At 36.5% G+C, this 18994-nt stretch overlaps 1 protein-coding gene across 2 annotated transcripts in view; it reads left to right on the forward strand.

Annotated features, from left to right (window-relative positions):
- LOC131149550 (inner membrane protein PPF-1, chloroplastic) overlaps nucleotides 1-18994 on the forward strand; it is a 51848-nt gene that overhangs the window by 22881 nt on the left and 9973 nt on the right. For both annotated transcript variants that reach the window (XM_058100093.1, XM_058100094.1), the window contains exons 2-6: nucleotides 1846-1956; nucleotides 2432-2506; nucleotides 3547-3607; nucleotides 5372-5445; nucleotides 5553-5657. In XM_058100093.1, coding sequence (XP_057956076.1) covers nucleotides 1846-1956; nucleotides 2432-2506; nucleotides 3547-3607; nucleotides 5372-5445; nucleotides 5553-5657 — 426 coding nt within the window. The remainder of the gene's footprint in view (nucleotides 1-1845; nucleotides 1957-2431; nucleotides 2507-3546; nucleotides 3608-5371; nucleotides 5446-5552; nucleotides 5658-18994) is intronic.

Below are 18994 nucleotides of genomic sequence, written 5' to 3' on the forward strand. Positions count from 1 at the left end.
AAGGTTTGGAGAGAACAACATCAGAGAATTTTTGAAAGAGCTGAGTTATATTCTTCCAATATTTGAATGGTTGCTGTTAGAATACCACTGTACCTAAAAGCTTAAGCTGTCAGATTGTGGGCCAACAATGTATATCAAGCCTTAACACTCCCCCGTATGTGCAGCCTGACAGCATGTGGAGAGATAAAACACATGATAAATTACACCCATGATAGGGAATACAGTCATTTTTTAAACACCACACAATAAACACAGACAAAAAAACTAGAACACAGGACCTCCTGGTAACTAGTTATGATATCATGTTAGAATACCACTTTACCTAAAAGTTTATGTTGTTAGGTTGCGGGCCAACAACTTATATCAAGCCTTAACAGTTGCAAACTTCAGAAGGGATTAGGTTATCTTCTATTTGACATTTTATTAGATTATTTGTGTGTGGATTAGGGGATTTATCCTTGTCATTGTTGGTCTTTTTGTATTGTTGGAATACCCATTCTATCTCCCTGTTTTTTTTTTTAAACAAAACTTCATCAAGATTTGAGAAAAAATTATGATGAAAAAGCATACTAAGTGATAACAGCCACCACCTATTGACGTGAATCTTTTTTTAAAAAATTAATTCTTGTCATGAAGCAATTTTGGATTTGTGGTCAGCTTAAAGCTTAGTTTCACATGCTAATTTATTTAGACTAGTATTCTCGAAACTTCCAAGGGAATTATATGAAATAACTTAAGAATAAGAATGCGCGAGAAAGTTGTAGGATTTTCATTTTTGTATGATTATGAAAAAAGAATTTTATTTATATGTGGTCTTGGGAAAAATTATATTATTTTATTTATAATTTCTAGATTGAGAGAGGCTAACCCAATATTATCAATTTTTTTCCACCATTGTGCTTGAATTAAGGCAATAGCTGCCAAAAGCTGGAGGTCTGTCAAATCATTCTTAACTGCATTAATCCATGCTTTGGAAAAAAAAATGAAAAATGAAAAAACTGTGACTGGGTAAATTGTTTTAAATAGCTTATTTAACTTCCTGCACACAAGAGTTGCAATCCATGGTTTAAACCACTATTGTATATATATATATTTTAAGATTCTAGTCTATTTATGCAATCCATGTCTTTTCATTTTTTTCATGTTTGATCCAAAATGGTAAATACCGGCGGAAGTTTTGTTTTTGTTGCAGCTTGCTGGTGCATCATATTTTTACTTCACAATTATATTATTTTAAAGGCCTTTTTTGTGGGATGCTTGCTGTTGGTTTTCATTTAATGTTTAAAAATTATAATATAAAAAAAAGGGCATCCCGGTGCTCAAAGCTACTGCCTATGTGGGGTCCAGGGAAGGGACGTACTACAATGGGTCTATAGTACACAGCCTTACCTTGCATTTTTGCAAGGGGCTGTTTCCATGCCTTGAACCCGTAACCTCCAGGTCGCGTCGGCTATATGAATCATGTTCTGCCACTATGCACAATCTAGGGCAATATCCTTTGACAAATGGAGCCTCTCAAATCCTCATTCACGTAATCCAAGTTATTCTAGGTCTACCCCTCCTCCTAAAGGCACTTACATTAACTAGCTCGCTCTTCCTCAGTGGGGCATTATTTGGCCTAAATTGTTAGAGCTAAAACCATCTTTCTTCCCTTATCTCATCTTGTACAAGTGTTATGCCTAACTTCCACAAACATGTTCATCACTTTTATTTTTTGGAGTTATACCATTCATCCTCTTGAGACTCATTTTGTAGCAACTTTTACCTTTTGGATATGTTTAAAAATTATAGCATATATGAAAAACAAATTAATTTGTGTTGATAATATGGTTGTTTTGTTTGTAGGTGTTGAAGGATGGACTTAATGCTGTGCATGTGCCTTATGCATATGGATTCGCTATTATTTTGCTTACTGTTATTGTTAAAATTGCGACATATCCTTTGACAAAGAAGCAGGTAATTGTTGCTCCCTCTTGATTTTAAGAATTTTAATTAGAACAAAATCTAAATGCTATGTGTACAATATTCAACATCCTTAGTTTAACAGTTAAAATCTTAAATTCTTAATTGTGGCCTCTGGGCCCCTTGCTCAGATTTTCTAAAAGACTTTTAGGTCACAAGTTCAAGGCATGGAAACAGCCTCTTGCAAAAATGCAAGGTAAGGCTGGCTGCGTACTACCAACCCATTGCCATCTGCCCCTTCCCCGGACCCCACATATGTGGGAGCTTTGTGCACTTGGCTACCTTTTTTTGAGATGTTTAAAAAATATTAGCTAAAATTCTTTATTTCTTTCTTCTTTTATTTAATTTTTTTCAAAAAAAATAAAAATAATACTGAAGCAATTGGTGAATCATATCCATGCATAGGATGTTATCTGGTGCCCTTTTGGCTGTGTTGACACTTATGTGATGGTGTTTATTGTATATGTAGGTTGAATCAACATTGGCTATGCAAAACCTTCAACCAAAGATCAAAGCCATCCAAGAAAGATATAATGGCAATCAGGTTACATTCTCAGTTGTATTCTATCAAAATTTTGAGGCCAACCTTGTATTTGTACCTTCCTTTTTAAAATTAATAAGTGCATGCCCTTTCATTCTGTTTAAAACAGAACATGTACGTACAAAAAAAAGAAATAATTTTGGGTTCATGGAAACTTGGTTCTGAAATATTGGTCCTAGAGAAAAATATCTTATTCCATACTGTTTTGTTCATCTGTGATTCTGTGCCTTTATTATATTTCTTAAACAAATTGTTGTCTGTACCAGACTTTCTGTCTGGAAAATTGCATGAAGCCATGGACTATATGAGGACTTCCTCTTAGTGTTTATGCAGGGAGGTCTGTGCAAGGAAAAATAAAAATCTTCATATCTTTTCCTTTAAAACCTAAGGGCCTCTTCAAGTGTGGAAAACAGTCTTATTTTCCATTTCTATTTTCGTTAAAAAAAAAAGAGCAAAAAATCACCTCCTTTTCCAGTTTTCTGGCATTTGAACAGATTTTTTTTTTTTTTTTTCGGAAAAAAAGTAGAAATGTATTAGATTACAAGGGATATGAGAAGGAAAGATTACATGAACAGTTACCATAAGTCAGCAAATCCCCAAATCCTAGATATCCTGCCTCTTAACATCCTCAATAATCCTTTTCCAAAACATCATCAGAGTCACAAGGAAAGCTCTCAAAAATAAAATAGTTCCTGGAGTTCCTATATATCATTCGCATCTTGTTAGAAATCAGGCCAACCATATTATTGTTGCATTTGCTGCTGGTTTTGTTCCTATAATTTCCTCGCCAAAGGGAAGTCAATATCAAATGATTCTTGTTAAAAAGCATTCTGGTGCATTGTGTGCTTAACTTCATGCTACTTATTTCTATAGGATATTAATTGACCATGTATCTCAAATCTCAGTTGCGAACTCAATAATTTCCACTGTATTGTTGTGTGGATGAGAGATCACATGAAAAAGTAATTTCATATTCTTTTCTCCTTGAAAATGAAGTTTGGTGCTCTCTAATTTCTTTCTTCTGCAATTGTTTTTCCTTTTAGGAAAGGATACAACTTGAGACATCAAGGCTTTATAGGCAGGCTGGGGTTAATCCTCTGGCAGGTATACCTTTCATTTGCTTTTAAAATAGTAAAAGTGCCCCATGGTTAAAAGTATGATCCATACACCTATCAGTTTTGGCGGTCACAGATGCAGACTCTTGGTTCAACAAATCAATTTTTTTTTAAAAAAAAAAATAAGGCATTGGACAGTACATGGACTATTATGATATATATTTCCAATACCAAAACATATTATCAAATATCTAATCAATACGAGCCCTAAGAACTGGGAGTGATTTGGTTGAAGTTGCTAAAAGACCTAGAGGAAGGCCAAAGTAAACATGGGTTGTAGTGGTGAAAAAAAAAAGGACATAATGACCAACAACTTAATGGAGCACATGGCCTTTGATAGACTCAAATGGAGAAAAAGGATTAATGAACATGACCTCGAGTAGTTGGGAATTGGGATTAAGGCTCATTTAAGCAGGAAAGTTTCATAATTTCCCCAAAAGCTAATGGCTGAAGCAAAGGCAGAAAAACAGCAAAGGATTATTTATTTTATCTTGAAGTATCAAAGTAGTTGTTTGAATGACTCATTGATAAAAAAGATTCTGATGGTGAAAAGGAAGTTTCTATTTTGTTCCTTGTATCAAATTATTACGCTTTTAAGATATTTTAACTAATTAGTATTGTTTTTATTTTATGTGTTCCTAAGATAGACCAATGCATTAGTGTGCATGGTGAACTTTTTCTAATAAAATTTTTTTATGGTGATTTTTAAAGTTCATATATTTCATTTTTATGTTCGATTTTCTGTGCATTATTTTGTGACCACATGCTTGTTAAATATTGAATTGCTTATGGGATTACTTTCAAAAACATTAACTGCATTACTTGTATCTCGGCCATGATCAAGCAAATTACTTTCAAAATATTGAAGTGTTTACATGCACTTCTAACATTTGTGCATTGATTGTTTATATGCTATCAGTTGATGAACACCTTCATTTATTGCTATACTATCATTACTAAAATTAAAAAGTTCGTTCTTTCATTTCTTCCCATCCAGGCAGCAAAATTGATGAAAAAAATAACAAGAATAATATTCATCTGGCGGTATTTTCTTTTGCCATGAAAAGAAAGGCTAGACCTAGCTATCTCTGCATGCCAGTCAAGATATGACTTCATGTCATCATTATTGAGTCATATCAGTTTATGTTGGCTTCGGCATGGTCTATGACCAGTAGAGAAACATTTCATTAAGCTCCTCCTTCAAACCCCAACCCCCCCCCCCCCCCCCCCCCAAAAAATCCAAAAAAAAAAAAAAAAAAAGAGAGGAATAAAAAATCAGAACAAGAAAAGTTTAGCATTTAATGTTTTTACTTTCAAAAACATTGAAGTGTATTACTCATATGCTTCTGACATTTGTGCCATTGATTATATATATGCTGTCAGTTGCTGATGCACCTTCCCTATATTGCTGTATTATCATTATTAAAACAAAAAATTTCTTTCCTTCTTTTCTTTCCTTCCAGATGGCAATACTGGAGAAGATTAACAATAGTAATCTTCATCTGGAGGTGCTTTCTTTTGCCATGAAAAGAAAGACCAGACCTAGCTATCTGTGTATGACCTTCACCAGACAAGGATGTGACTTCATGTTATTACTATTATTGAGTCTTATCAGTTTATGTTGGAACAAGTTATTGCTATGACCAGTGTAAACATTCAGAACTTAGTAAAAAATGTGGGTCTGTGACTTTTCTATCCCTTGGTCAAAATGCTGTTATAATCTAATGCCTATCAAAATTGCTTTTGTGAGCAGGATGTTTCCCAACTTTGGCTACTATACCAGTTTGGATAGGTCTATATCAAGCTCTTTCAAATGTGGCAAATGAGGTTAAAATATTTCATTCTTGTATGGGAAATGATGCATAAATTTTTGTTCTTTTAATATGTTGAAGACAAATTTTTTAATGCTGATTTTTCAACCTTCCTGCTTAAAGGGACTGCTGACAGAAGGTTTCTTCTGGATTCCATCTTTGGGTGGCCCAACAACAATTACAGCTCGACAAAGTGGATCAGGAATTTCTTGGCTGTTTCCATTTGTGGTAATAAACTTCATACTGAAATTTTTGAAGCTAAGCATTGTCTTTGCTCCTCCTTCTATGTCTGCCTGTCATTTCAATTCTCTTAATTTATTCCTTCATCATTTGTATGAGGGTTGTTTTATCCCAAACATCTACCAGGCAATCCACGTAATGACAGCTCTAAATTTGTGGCGCATATTTGCAACATTTAGAGATATGGAAGTCGTCGGCCTTTATTAGAAAGCATATATTCTCTCCATCTTCCATTACCTCTTAAGAATTAACAAGATGCTAAATTTTGACTTAACAAAATTGTGTGGGTGAATATACGTGTTCAAATGACAGGTGTGTGCCCACAGATGAAGCAATTTTCATTCACCAATCACTCTCCTCCCTTACCCTACCAAATCAGCATCTAGGAATTTCTTTTCCTTTTTTCTCTTTTACCTTTTGTTTTGATTCCCAAATAGTGGGAGGGAGACTGCTGATCATCACCACTTCCAGAAACCTCAATGGAAGGTTATGTTTTCCTGATTAGTTTAATGTCTTGTTTGCTGTGAAGGTAATCCCTAGATTTGTTAGATCTGGATGAGGGGTCGTATACTGTTCTAGGAAGCATTTGTAGAAATATGAATGCATTATATTCAGTGTTAATGTTGTAGGTTTTACATTTATACAGTTTTTGAGTTTGTATTGAATTCTTATGCTTTGGGCTCACAAATATTGGGCTCATTCCTGAGGGATGGAGCCAAAGGGTAATGCATTTCACGCATTTTGTTGCCACTACATAAGCTTTCCAGGGATGCAGGGGCTTGATCTTAGTGGCATGGACTGGACTCAACCTGTACATTGATCTTGCATTTGCGGGTTAGTTGGGCTTGGACAGTTTTTTCTTTCATTTGAATGAGGTTGGGTGGGTTTATTCTTTGATAAGAGATGCTTGCAATCTCAACATAGATGGATCTTGAAGATGCTTTGGGAAGGATGGAGAAGAGGTTAGAAACCATTAAGAAATAAGAGAGGGATAAGATAAATTGTAAATGCCTTGCTTAGATTGGGTTGCATTTGTCAAACAAATTTTTGTTGGATGTTTTAAATGAGACCTCTTTTGCTCCTCTATGACTCATCTTGGAGTTCTTGTGTATGAATAAAAGCCTCATAAACAAACTTTCTCTGAAGTAGCATTTGTACTCCTACCATTTGACTAAAGCTGAATCTGTTAAATCCTATCTTGATGGATTCAAGGCAATGGTTGTAGATTTGAAAATTTTGGATGTGAAATATAATGATGAGGATTTAGCTTTGTTGCTGTTGTGTTCATTGTCTACTTCATAGATCAATTTTAAAGAAACTATGTTGATTGGTAAGAGATGCCATCTTTGGAAGATGCTTGAGCATCATTACTATCAAAAAGAAAAGATTGGTGAAGATATGAGTACTAGACTACTAGTGTTTATGAAAACAAGAGAAGGCAAAGTTGTTGGAGGAGGGGCTAAAGAAAGGAATTCTAGTATAGTAAATAAAATTCTAGATGTGAGTATTTGATCTGTATTTACTACAATTACTGCAAGAAGGGACATAAAAACCGATTGGTTCAAGCTGAGATAAAAAACCACCATGCACTTCAAATCATGTAATGAGACCTCAAAAAAGGGGGTTTCACTAGACAATCTGCCTCTAGGAGTATAAAATGAGGTCTAAGTACTTCTATAAGCACATTTCCATTATAGGGCACTCACCCACATGGACATGCAAAGAGATAGATTACACACCAAAAGACATCAAACTCATAGAAAAAGGTTCTAGGGGGTTAGATATTTTTTAGAAATTTTTCCAAGATTTTGAATTTTTCTAGAAAATTTGAGATTATTAAAGTTTTTTCCTGCAATTTTTTTCCATTTTTTGGAAATTTGAAATTTATGAATTTTTATGAAAATTCTGAATTCTGAATCTTAAGATGTTTTCCTAGTTTTTACATATATATTTGGAATTTTCTGAATATTTTTCTGATTTTTTTTGTGTTCTCTATGAATTTTAAAGGAAAGGAATAAAATAAAACAATAGAATGATTAAAAGATAAATTGAAAAGGGTACTAGGTTGGGTCACATCCGACCAAATTGGTTGAAAGTTGAAACAAAGGAGTGGAGAGTCGAATCAACTCGGGTCAGATTGAGTCAACCCACCCAAGCAATGGTTTAAGTTGGCTCCAATTGGAGCCTGGCACCTAGCAAATGCCATGCGTTAGAGAGTTGATGTTTCCCTCCTCTTTCTCCTTCTTCCTCCCCATCTGTGCATGTTGAAACAAAAAGGGGGGGTTGGGGGGGTGCACCACCTCCAATGGCCATGGCTGCCGCCTTGGCTGGCCGGCCAACTGGATGCCTCCATCCATCATTTCCGCTTGTCACCAGTGGCCATGCACATGCTGGAGCTTCAATTTTCTTCCTTTTTCTTTGGCTCATCTCCTTCTCTGTATTGTCACCATACTAGGAACCTCCACTATTTTCAATGAGCAGAGCTTGTTTAGGCATTGTGCTTGCCTGTGACCACTTGTCTTTTGTACATGAGACAGTAACCATCATATAAATAGAAATATAGGTTTTATTCATTGAGTGTGATATTGCCTTGCTGTAAAATGGGAGCATGTCTCCTTGGTCGGTTTTATGTTTCCTAGTGTCAGAGCTAGAACAATGCAGAAAGTTCTTTAGGGGATGGTGAATGTTCATCAATCATTGTAAAACTCACTAGCATTTGTAAATGCATTTAGCCTACTTGCTTCCCTTGCTAAACACACTTTACCTGTGGGGGTGTTAAAAATGAATCACATTGCTTTACTGTTTACTGCGTGACTCTTGTCTATTTGCTCACATCATTGCTTACTGCTTCTGCTTACTTTGCATTCGATGGTTGTGAATGTTTTCTTGTGGTAAACTGATGTATACTTTTGGCTAACTAGTCAAGCAAGAGTGCTGTAACTAGTGCCACGTGACGTGGCCCTTCACAAGGTGTGAAGTGTTCTGCCCGTGACAGCCAGTCATGCTTTGCTTTCAGCCACCTCCGGTGGCTCTTAGTGCACTCTGTGCTTCTATTTTTCTCCCCCCTAATCAGCCCCTCTGAAATCTCAATATTTCTCACTCTCGGACCAAACACACTCTCTCTCTCTCTCTCGTGAACTTCCATAGTTTTGCCTCTCATACTCTGTAAAACTCCTCTGGTTTCTCACCATGCTGCTCTCTTACATGCCTGTTTTCTTTTTCCACAGCAAAAAAATTACAGCCACTCTTTTTCTTTCCTCACTCTTGGACATGCTCTCATGACTGCACTGTGCTCACGTGGCCTGCACTTGCAGACTTCCTAACTTTGAGATTCCCAAATGCAAAACAAACATTCACTGTACTAGCACCGACTCTGACACATATTCTCAAAGAAACCACACAAGCACATATCTCCATTAATTTTCTTGCATTTCTTTGTAAACACAACACTACATACCCTGATTTTCACCAAGAGCGCACACAAAAAACAATAATGCATTTTTATTTTTTTTTGCTTTAGATTACACATAATCACTGTCATTCTGATTTTTGCTTCAAAAAAACAAATAATCACCAATAAACACATGCAAATACACACATCGATTCTCACAATATGGTCAATCACTCAATATTTTTGAAAATAAACAAACACACATGCACACTCATTAATCTTTCAAACTAAGAGCACCTGGAAGAACAAATGAGAGTAAAAAAGATGCTGTAAAACACACAAAAAATGCATGATCCTAGCCTAATAAAGATCAAGAAAGGTATCAAAACAAGAGCACCTAGATGAACAAATGAGAGTTAAAACCTGAAGTAAAACATACAAAAAATGCATGATTCCTATTTTAATAAAGGTCAAGAAAAGGTATATGAACCTCCAAAATCAATATAAAAGAGAGCTACCTAGTATAGAAATGAGCTTTTTTGCTTGGGAGAAAAATAAGGGAAGGGAAGAATGGAGGAGAGAAATGGTCCAATGTGTGTGGAGCAATGTGAGAGAGTGGCCCCTTTTTGAGCAATGAGAAAGTAGCCCTTTTGCCCAAGCCCAAGAGTTACTTTTGTAGATGAGGCAAAGGGCAAAAGCAATTTCTGTGTTGGAGGCTTTCCTTGGAGAGTTTATTGAGCCATTGGATGAGGGGCAAGTGTCCTGTGGGATGATATATATAGGAGACAAGTGTCCTCTGCCAACTAAGGGTGTACTTGCCCAATGGGAGAGTGACACCTAGGGGGCATGTGTTGCAATTTGATTGGGGCCAAGTGGTCCCATGAGAATAGGCCAACTTAAAATAAAAGTAAGGTTAAGGGTGATTAGAGTATTGAAATGGGATTAGGGTCAATTAGGGGTTTATAATGGGATTAGGGCTTGATGCGTGAAACTGAGTTTCAATTGAATCCAAATTTCACAATTAAAATCCATTTGATTCTCAGTTTTATAGAATTAATGTGTAATTAGACTTTAGTTAGAGAATTGAGCTCAATTAAACCTTCTTTAGGAGATTTTGAATTTAAATGGGTTTTAGGTTGGAGTTTTCAATGTGGATTCACATTGAGGTTCAAGTTTTGTGCCTAATTCAAATTGAGGTTCAATTTTGTGATTAGGACTTTGGTTGGGTGCAATTTTTGGGGAAACTGAAATTTGAAGGTTCAATTGGGGTTTTAATTGGGCTGTCTAGGGTTTTAATTGGGTTGTTTTGGAGGTTAATGTTTCAATTTTGGTTTAATGTGACATTTTAGGGTCTCAATTGCATTCAATGTGTCAATTTAGGGTTTCAATTGTGTTCAATGTGTCAATTAAGGGTTTTGATGGTGTTTGATTTGATTTGATGTGAGAATTGGGGTCTCCATTTTGCTGAATTTGATCCAAAGTAAAGGTTTCGATTTTCAATTTGGTTTGACAGTTCAACGGTTTATTTTGGTTCAAAATGATCATTTAAGGTTTCAGTAGGCTCGATGATGTTTCGATGATGTTTAATGGGGCTTGATGCGAGGATTTGGGGTATCCATGGTTTCGAAGTGGTAATTTTGGGTCTCAGCAGTGTTTAGGGTGATGTTTGGGCTTTGGTTGGGTTTTTGTTTGGATCAAGGTGATGGATCAAGGTTTGATGTGAAGGGATGGAGTGTTGTGGTGAAGAAAGATCCTTGGGAAATAACTCTCATTTTGATTTTAGCGAGTTAGGAGGAGAGAGAGTTTGAGGGCGATCTTAGAGAGAGGAATTGGCCATGAACACAAATCTCTATTTTTCAATTTTTTTGACTTTGGATGAGAAAACGGCTCAAAATCCTATAAGGCAATATGAAAATGATTTTTTTAAGATTTTGATAATAATAAGGGCAGTTTGTCAATTATTCAAGGAAAATCTAGAAGATCTCATTTTTTCAAGGAAGGTAGAAAAAAGAATTTAAAAAAATTGTAATTTTAGTGAAATTTAAGTTAGAGAGAGAGAGAGTGTTGGGCTCAAAAGACCTTTAAAAGATAAAATAAGACCCTGAGTAAGGCATTTGAGGGCACAAAATTGGCCCAGACAAAATAGAGTGCATACATAAACGGTGGAAATACGCACATATAGAGGCAATACATATGCACACCAACTTAGTATAAAATTATAATTGAATTGTGACATTTCTCAACCTATGCTTTTCAATATTTGTTTTGACTAATAATAATAATAATAATGTTAGATTACCACTTTATCTAAAAGCTTAAGCTATTAGGTTGTGCGCAAACAATGTATTCAAGCTTAACATTCCCCTGCACATGCAGCTCGAGAGCACAGAAGTGAGAAACACACGATAAATAACACCTATTAGGGAATGCAACAATTTTTTAAGCACCATCCAATAAACGCAGGCAACAAGACTAGAACTAAGGACCATCTGGTAACCAACTTTGATACCATGTTAGATTACCACTTTACCTAAAAGCTTAAGCTATTAGGTTGTGGGCCAAAAATGTATATCAAGTTTTAACAATAATAAGTTTCAAGAATTTTTAAGAAAAATATTAAAATTAGTACAAATTTTATTTTAGATGTTTGCCAATGTTTTTTATTCCTATTGGCTAATAGGTGATTATGATTTTTGAACAACATATTTGTACTATTGTACAGAATGGTGTAATTTTAATTTTCTGTGATATACATATACATGAATAAAATAATATATATATATATATGTGTGTGTGTGTGTGTGTATCATGAAGTCATGCCAACATCACTGCTCCTATTTGGCCCACTGATCTGACCAACCTAATGGCTTCACTTGGTTGGTGACTGGTCCAAGTTTGAAAACTATGGGTACATGTACACTGGTAGAGGAAGAGTTTTGATTTTGAAATTCTGGAGCTACTGGTGGTGCTATTGTTTCCTCTTCATCTCTCTGATTCAAATGTCACCAGGTTAGGACATATGAGGCCAGGATATATGAGTGAGAAAGGGCTGACTGTGTTGAGTAGAAGGGATCTTCTATGTGGCTGAAGTAAAAGTGGGGTAGACACCTGCGAGCATTGTGTATTTAGGAAGTAGAAAGTGTTGAATTCTGTAAATTACTTCACAGGGCTAAAGCAATCACATTCAAACTTTAGGGATCCAACTTGGGCGCCCTTCAAAGGTGGTGCAAGAAACATGCTTCTAGAAGGGTATAAGCATGCTTCTTGAAGCATAAAAATGATGTTTTTGTCACTGTCAAGTAGTGGAAGATCTTAATTAAGAACAAGACACAAAGAAAATCATATTTTTATGAATTGATAATGGACTGAAGTTCTGTTATGACGAGTTCAATGAGTTTACAAGACTAAGGGCATTGTGAGACATAGCACAGTTGTTAAGACACCTCAGCAAAATGGTGTAGCTGAGTGCATGAACAGAACCTTGATAGAGAGAGCATGGTGCATGCTCTTAAATGGGCTTGTCTAAGGAATTTTGGGCTGAGACAACTACTACAGCTTGCTCCTTGGTGACTGCAGTCCACAAACTTCTATTGAGTTGAAAACTCCTCCAGAGATATGCTCAGACAACCATGTTAGTTATTTTGTTGAAAGTTTTTAGATGTCTTACATGTGCACACATTGATGATAGAACCTAGATCCAAGAAATGCATTTTAATTCATTATGCATCTGGTGTTAAGTGATTTAAGTTGTGGTGCCCATAGCATCCAAAGTCACTACCAATAGGGTGTTAAAATTGATGAGATAGCTATGCCTCACCCAAAACAGAGGACTATTCTGTTCCGACTATTCTGTTCCTCCTAATGTCGGAATCAAGTTAGTTGAGCAAGTGGAGTTGCAGATTCGGACCAGACCTTTATCACAACAGTTTCCAATCATCCTATCCCATTATCAAAGTCCAATTCATTTCAAAACACCCTATGAGATGTTCCAGAAAATGTAGAAATTGAAGAAGCATATCAAAAGGATCAGCATTCCATTGCCAGACACAGAGAGGAGATTAAACTACCTGAGAGATACTTCAGTGCAGATTTTGTTGCTTAAGCTTTAGCAGTGGTGTGGAGACAGATTGTATTGATGAGCCTTACACATATTCAGAAGTTGTCACTTGAAGTGAATCTCTTCAGCAGTCTATTGGTAGGACTATAGAGTTAAGGGTCTCTTCACAAGAATCATGCATGGGAGTTCGTGAAGCCACCAATTGATCAATGGTTGCAAATGGGTCTAGAAGAAGAAGTCAGGAACTCAAAGATTTGAAGATATTGGGTACAAAGCACGCCTAGCTGCCAAGGACTATAGTTGAAGGCACGTGGTTGATTTTTGTCAGGTCTTCTCTGCTATTGTGAATCATGGTGCCATTCCTTTGTTACTTGCCATGGTTGCTTAGTTGTACCTGGGCTTGAGCAATTTGGTGTGTAAACTGCTTTCTTGCATGGTGGACTTGAGGAGACTATTTATATGAGATGGATTGAAGCAATCTCCTTGATGGAGGTACACTGTCTTCCATAGTTTTATGATTGACTTTCACTATATTATACCATGATGTATGTGCGTCACAAAAGAGTCAAAGACTCATATGGTTCATTAACATATTTGTTGCTGTATGTAGATGACATGGTGATAGCTGCCAAGAGCATTTCTGAAATTAGCAAATTAAAATCTCAATTGAATTGAGTTTTGAAATGAAGAATTTGAGGCTGCTAAGAAGATTTTGGGTATAGAAATTCGTAGCAATCACAGCCGGGGGGGGGGGGGGGGGGGGGGACTGCACTTGTCTCAGAAGTAGTGCATTAAGAAGTTATTTGAACCCTTTGGTATGCGGAAAGCAAAACCTGGATGCATTCCACTTACAGTGCATTTCAGGGTATTAGCAGCTTGTTACCATAGACTGACAAGGAGGGTCACATGTCTCATGGCCCATATGCTAGTGTTGCTGTGAGTATTATATATGTCATAGCTTGCTGTCTAGAAATTCGTAGCAATAGCCGGGGGGGGGGGGGGGTGTTGGGGGGAACTGCACTTGTCTCAGAAGTAGTGCATTAAGAAGTTATTTGAACCCTTTGGTATGCGGAAAGCAAAACCTGGATGCATTCCACTTGCAGCGCATTTCAAAGTATTAGCAGCTTGTCACCATAGACTGACGAGGAGGGTCACATGTCTCATGGTCCATATGCTAGTGTTGCTGGGAGTATTATATATGTCATAGTTTGCTGTCTACATCATACGTCACATGTTGTTAGCATTATGAGTTGGTATATGGCTCATCCAACTTGAGGTCATTAGCAGGTTGTGAAATAGATCATAAAATATCTCTAAGGCACTATCAATTTGAGCTTGATGTATGTCACAATGTCCAGCAGGTTGCTCTACTAAAGGTGGAGTTGTTGGGTACTATTAAGGCTTGACATACATTGTTGGTCCACAACCTAACTTCTTAAGCTTTTAGGTAATGTGGTTGCTTAACATGGAATTAGAACCATGACTGCCAGGTGTCCTCCATCTACTATATGGTTGTTAAAGATTAGCTAATTCCTTTTAACTGGTGTTATTGCTTGTTTGAACATATCTTTCCATGCAACGAAGCTGCATGTGCGGGGGAGTGTAAAGGCTTGATATACATTGTTGGCCCACATCTTAGTTGCTTAAGCTTTTAGGTTAAGTGGTTGCTTAATAGATACATTGACTTTGATTTTGCTAGGGATTCTTTGACAAAATATTGCAGTTTCCACTATATAAGATCGAGCAAACAGTGATAGCATAGGCAGTAAAAGAAGCTTTCTATTTGAAAAATTTTTGGTTGGCAATTTGGCTATGCAGCAAGAACAATGGACTGCCAACAACAACAATTACAAGCCTTAAGTCCCACTAGGTGGGTTTGGCTACATAAATCCTTTCCCACCAATTTAAACTATTGAGGGCATTTTCCTCGGCTAGCTTGAGATATATTAAATCCTTCCTCACTATCGCATTCCATGTTATTCTAGGTTTATCCTTACCCCTTCTAATACCAGTAACAATAACTAGCTCATTCCTCCCCATTGGTGCACTACTAGGCATTTCAAATATCCAAACCATCTAAGCCACCCTTCCCTTATCTTATTTTCTACTGGTGCTATGCCTAATTTATTGTGATATATTTGTTCCTTAACTTATCCTTTAATGTTCTACCACTCATTCACTTTAGCATTCACATTTCTACAACACTTTTTGCATATGTTGCTTCTTAATTGCCCAACATTCGGATCCATAGAGCATGGCTGATCATATTGCAGTCCTATAGAATTTTCCTTTAATTTTTATGGGTATTCTATGATCACACAACATGCTGTCTCAATAACACATTCACAACTATCAAATGCAAGGTAAACAGAAACAGTCGGAAATCATGTAAGCAAATGAGAATCACATGATAAATATTAAGGTTACATTTGGTTTGTGTAATGCCTATTCCCAAGAATATATTAATTTTAATAAGTTAGTTACAATTAGTTATACAAGATTGTGTCGTTACTATAAAACAAATAACAATGTGAAACATTTTATGAGTCCAATAATAAGGAATAGATATGAAATAACTATTCCCAAATTTCATCATGGGGATGTCTATTCCTTTCTTATTATATGTTGAATAAAATAATTAGGAACACACAAGGAATAACGATTCCCTTAATTCCCAAAATTTAATCTATATTCCATCTTATTCCAAGGAATAAATATTCCGCCAAACCAAATGAGCCATAAAGCAATGCAATTCATTGACAACACCTCTGTTGGCAACGTGTGTTTAGCAAGGGAGGCAAGTAGGCTAAGCACGTTTACAAATGCTAGTGATTTTTACAATTACCAATGAACACTCACCCTCCCCTAAAAAGCTTTCTATAGCTCTAACACTTGGAAACATAAAACTGTCCAAGGAGTCATACTCCCTTTTTACACGAAGGTATTGACACACTCATTGAGTAAAACCTATACTACTATTTACATGATGATTACTCATACCATGCACACAAGGCAAACGGGAGACAAGCATAATGCATTGAACAAGCTTGGTTCATTTTTTCACCCAACCTACTTTAACTATATGCATTATATCCTCTTCAATTCTAGGCGATCATATTCTACTCAAAAGGTTTATAATAAGGGATTTGTCTTTGGAAATTTTGATAGTTTTTGGAATTTTAGTTAAGTTAGGGTTGCTTTTTTTTATTATTTATTTAAATAATAGAAGGAAATGTATTAAAAAAAGGAGAGTAATTGCAATGTAGTGTAGAGTACAAGAAATCCTCAAAAGACAAGAAAAAAAATTAAAGAATAAAAAGAAACGGCACATCCAATTAAAGAAAGCCCCTTCCTTGCCGTTATAGTTCACGGAACACTATAAATTTGCTAATTCTTGCTGGCCTTTCATTGCCTTACTTTTACCACCATCCAAGTGAACTTCTTGTCCTAAAAGATTAGACATCCACAAACCCAACTTATCCATCAGCTGTTGAGCTTCAATAATCTTCCGACCAATCTCCTCCATATGAGTGGCAAAAGACTAACTTACTAACACCTCCTTCTCCAACCCATCCTTCTCAAAAATAGAGAACCCCCTCCAAACTTTCAATGGGAGATAGTGGCACATAAGAAATGTCCCCAAGTGAATTAGAATAAGAAACGTACCCAAATTTTTTGTAAACCTTATTTTGAATAGAAGTCGTTTTCAAAAACAAAATCACCATCAAACTCACTGCTGTTGTCCAATTCATTTCCAATTCCTTTTTCTCCTCAATACAAACCATCACAAACAAAATCACTATCAAACCCACTGCTGTTGTCCGATTCATCTCCAATTCCTTTTTCACCTCAATACAAGTTGTTTCTTTGCCCTTGTTATCCAAAGCTGACTTTGAATAATTCTGCCTTCAGTATAATGATTACCATCTATATCCTCTTTTTTCAAACTTACTCCCATGCACAAATCCTCCTGCCCTACAGTCCAATGAAAGTACACCTTATTCAAATCAGTCTTCATACTAGACTTACCAGCATTTGATTTTTCATCCGTCCCCCAACTTGCAATCTACCTCTTTATGCAATCCCTGACCAGCTTGAACCAAAACTCAATCCCCTACAGGTGGATGCATCTGCTCCAACTTAGAATTAATGTTCCCCAAAGGAAAATCTGTAGCCAGTCCATAGGTATTTTGCCCATTCCTCTTTTATGCTCCACTTGACCCACCAGAAATATATTTGACTAATTCAGTTGCTTCATTTGACGGCTCCATAGGTTTTCACATCTTTTCCACCTGCACATCCTTCAATTTTGTTGCATGATGCCATGATTGTCACCGCAAGTCGCACCCTCAAGCGGATGACAGTAAATCTTACATGAAAAATTATTTTCGGCTGCATGGCCTTCAAAAATTCTCTAGGCTTGCTACCAATCAGTTCCTCAAGTGGACTTTGTTTCTTATTTGGAATCCTTTTTACTAGAGTTTGGTCCTGGTAACAATTAAAGACATTTGGAAATCATTACTGATCACAATTAAAGATATTTGGGAATTGGGCACTCAGCTGCTGCAAGTCCTTAAATCCTCTTTAGTACCCCAATTCGGGCCCAAGTCTAACATAATCATCAAACATCCAGGCCCACTCCTTCCCATAATCAATGCACTCCCAGACACAATGAAACCCTAGTCACCTCTGCCATCGGTGCTGTTGAATAATTGGGGAAAATGAAAGACCTTGTCTCAATGACAGGTCTCTCCCTCTATTAGTCTATTTATGATACCAATGACCATAAAATCCTTATTCGCACTTACTAACATAACACTAGCACATACTAATAATGCTAAACGATCAAAATAACCATTAACAGGTGCTGTAGTCTCCCATTCAGAGATGTCCTGCCCACGATGGACAAACAGGCTGTTGCTGCGCCTGCTGTGGTCATGGCTGTGTCTGCTTTAAAGCCTGCTGCTGCTTCGTCTGCTGCTTCATGGCAGAACCACATCTTTCACAGACCTTGCTGGCTCCATGAATGAATGCCTCTGATCTTTCACCTTCACTGTCATTACCATTAAGAAAAATCTGAACCAACACACAGAATCCTTTCACGGACTTTTGCCATCCATTTCGTTTTGGTCCACAGGAACAAACACGGAAAAGCGTCTTCCTCTCCACCCAACCTTATATCCAAGAACTTCCCTAAATTTTTTTGTTCAAACTGCCAACCATTATCTCACATTATCGATCTTATACTTCAATCCCCTTCCCATCCTGCTAAAAATCGACACAAAATTGCCAATCCATCTGAGAACCACTTCACTGCCACCAAAGAAAGCCTCACTCCCCAGTTACAAGTCAGGTTATATTTTGAGAACAAACAAAAATGCCCCTTCCCACTTTAACTAGTCTTAGATCAAAGGTTTTCCCTTCAATTGGAACATTTGAAGCAAACGCCTCCTTTCATGTCCTATGGCAGTGATGATGTCAAGGATTTATGAGAGACGAGAGGACAGAGCCGAATTGGAGTCCAGGGAGTGTTTATGGTGCTTTCCCTTAGAACCTAACTCTATATCAGTCTTGTTATGTGATTGGATTAATTTAGGGTTTCTTTGGATTATTTTAGTTATTTTGGGGTTTGATATTTAATTATGTTGGGGTTATTTTATAACTTTTGATTACTTTGAGATTATTTTGTAATTTGAAATTGTTTTATTTTTAAAATTTTTGGTTGCCTGTAAATCTAATCTTATGATTTAAGGACTTATTGGATTTGCATGAAGAATTAAACTTTTGCCTAAGCTTTCTCAGTCACATCTGAATCTCTCTCTAATTCTTATGTTCCTTGTCTCTACTTCCTCCTTTTCTTATTTTCTTTCTCTTTCT

The sequence above is a fragment of the Malania oleifera genome, chromosome 2 (assembly GCF_029873635.1).
Source record: "Malania oleifera isolate guangnan ecotype guangnan chromosome 2, ASM2987363v1, whole genome shotgun sequence".
In the NCBI taxonomy this organism is placed as follows: domain Eukaryota; kingdom Viridiplantae; phylum Streptophyta; class Magnoliopsida; order Santalales; family Ximeniaceae; genus Malania; species Malania oleifera.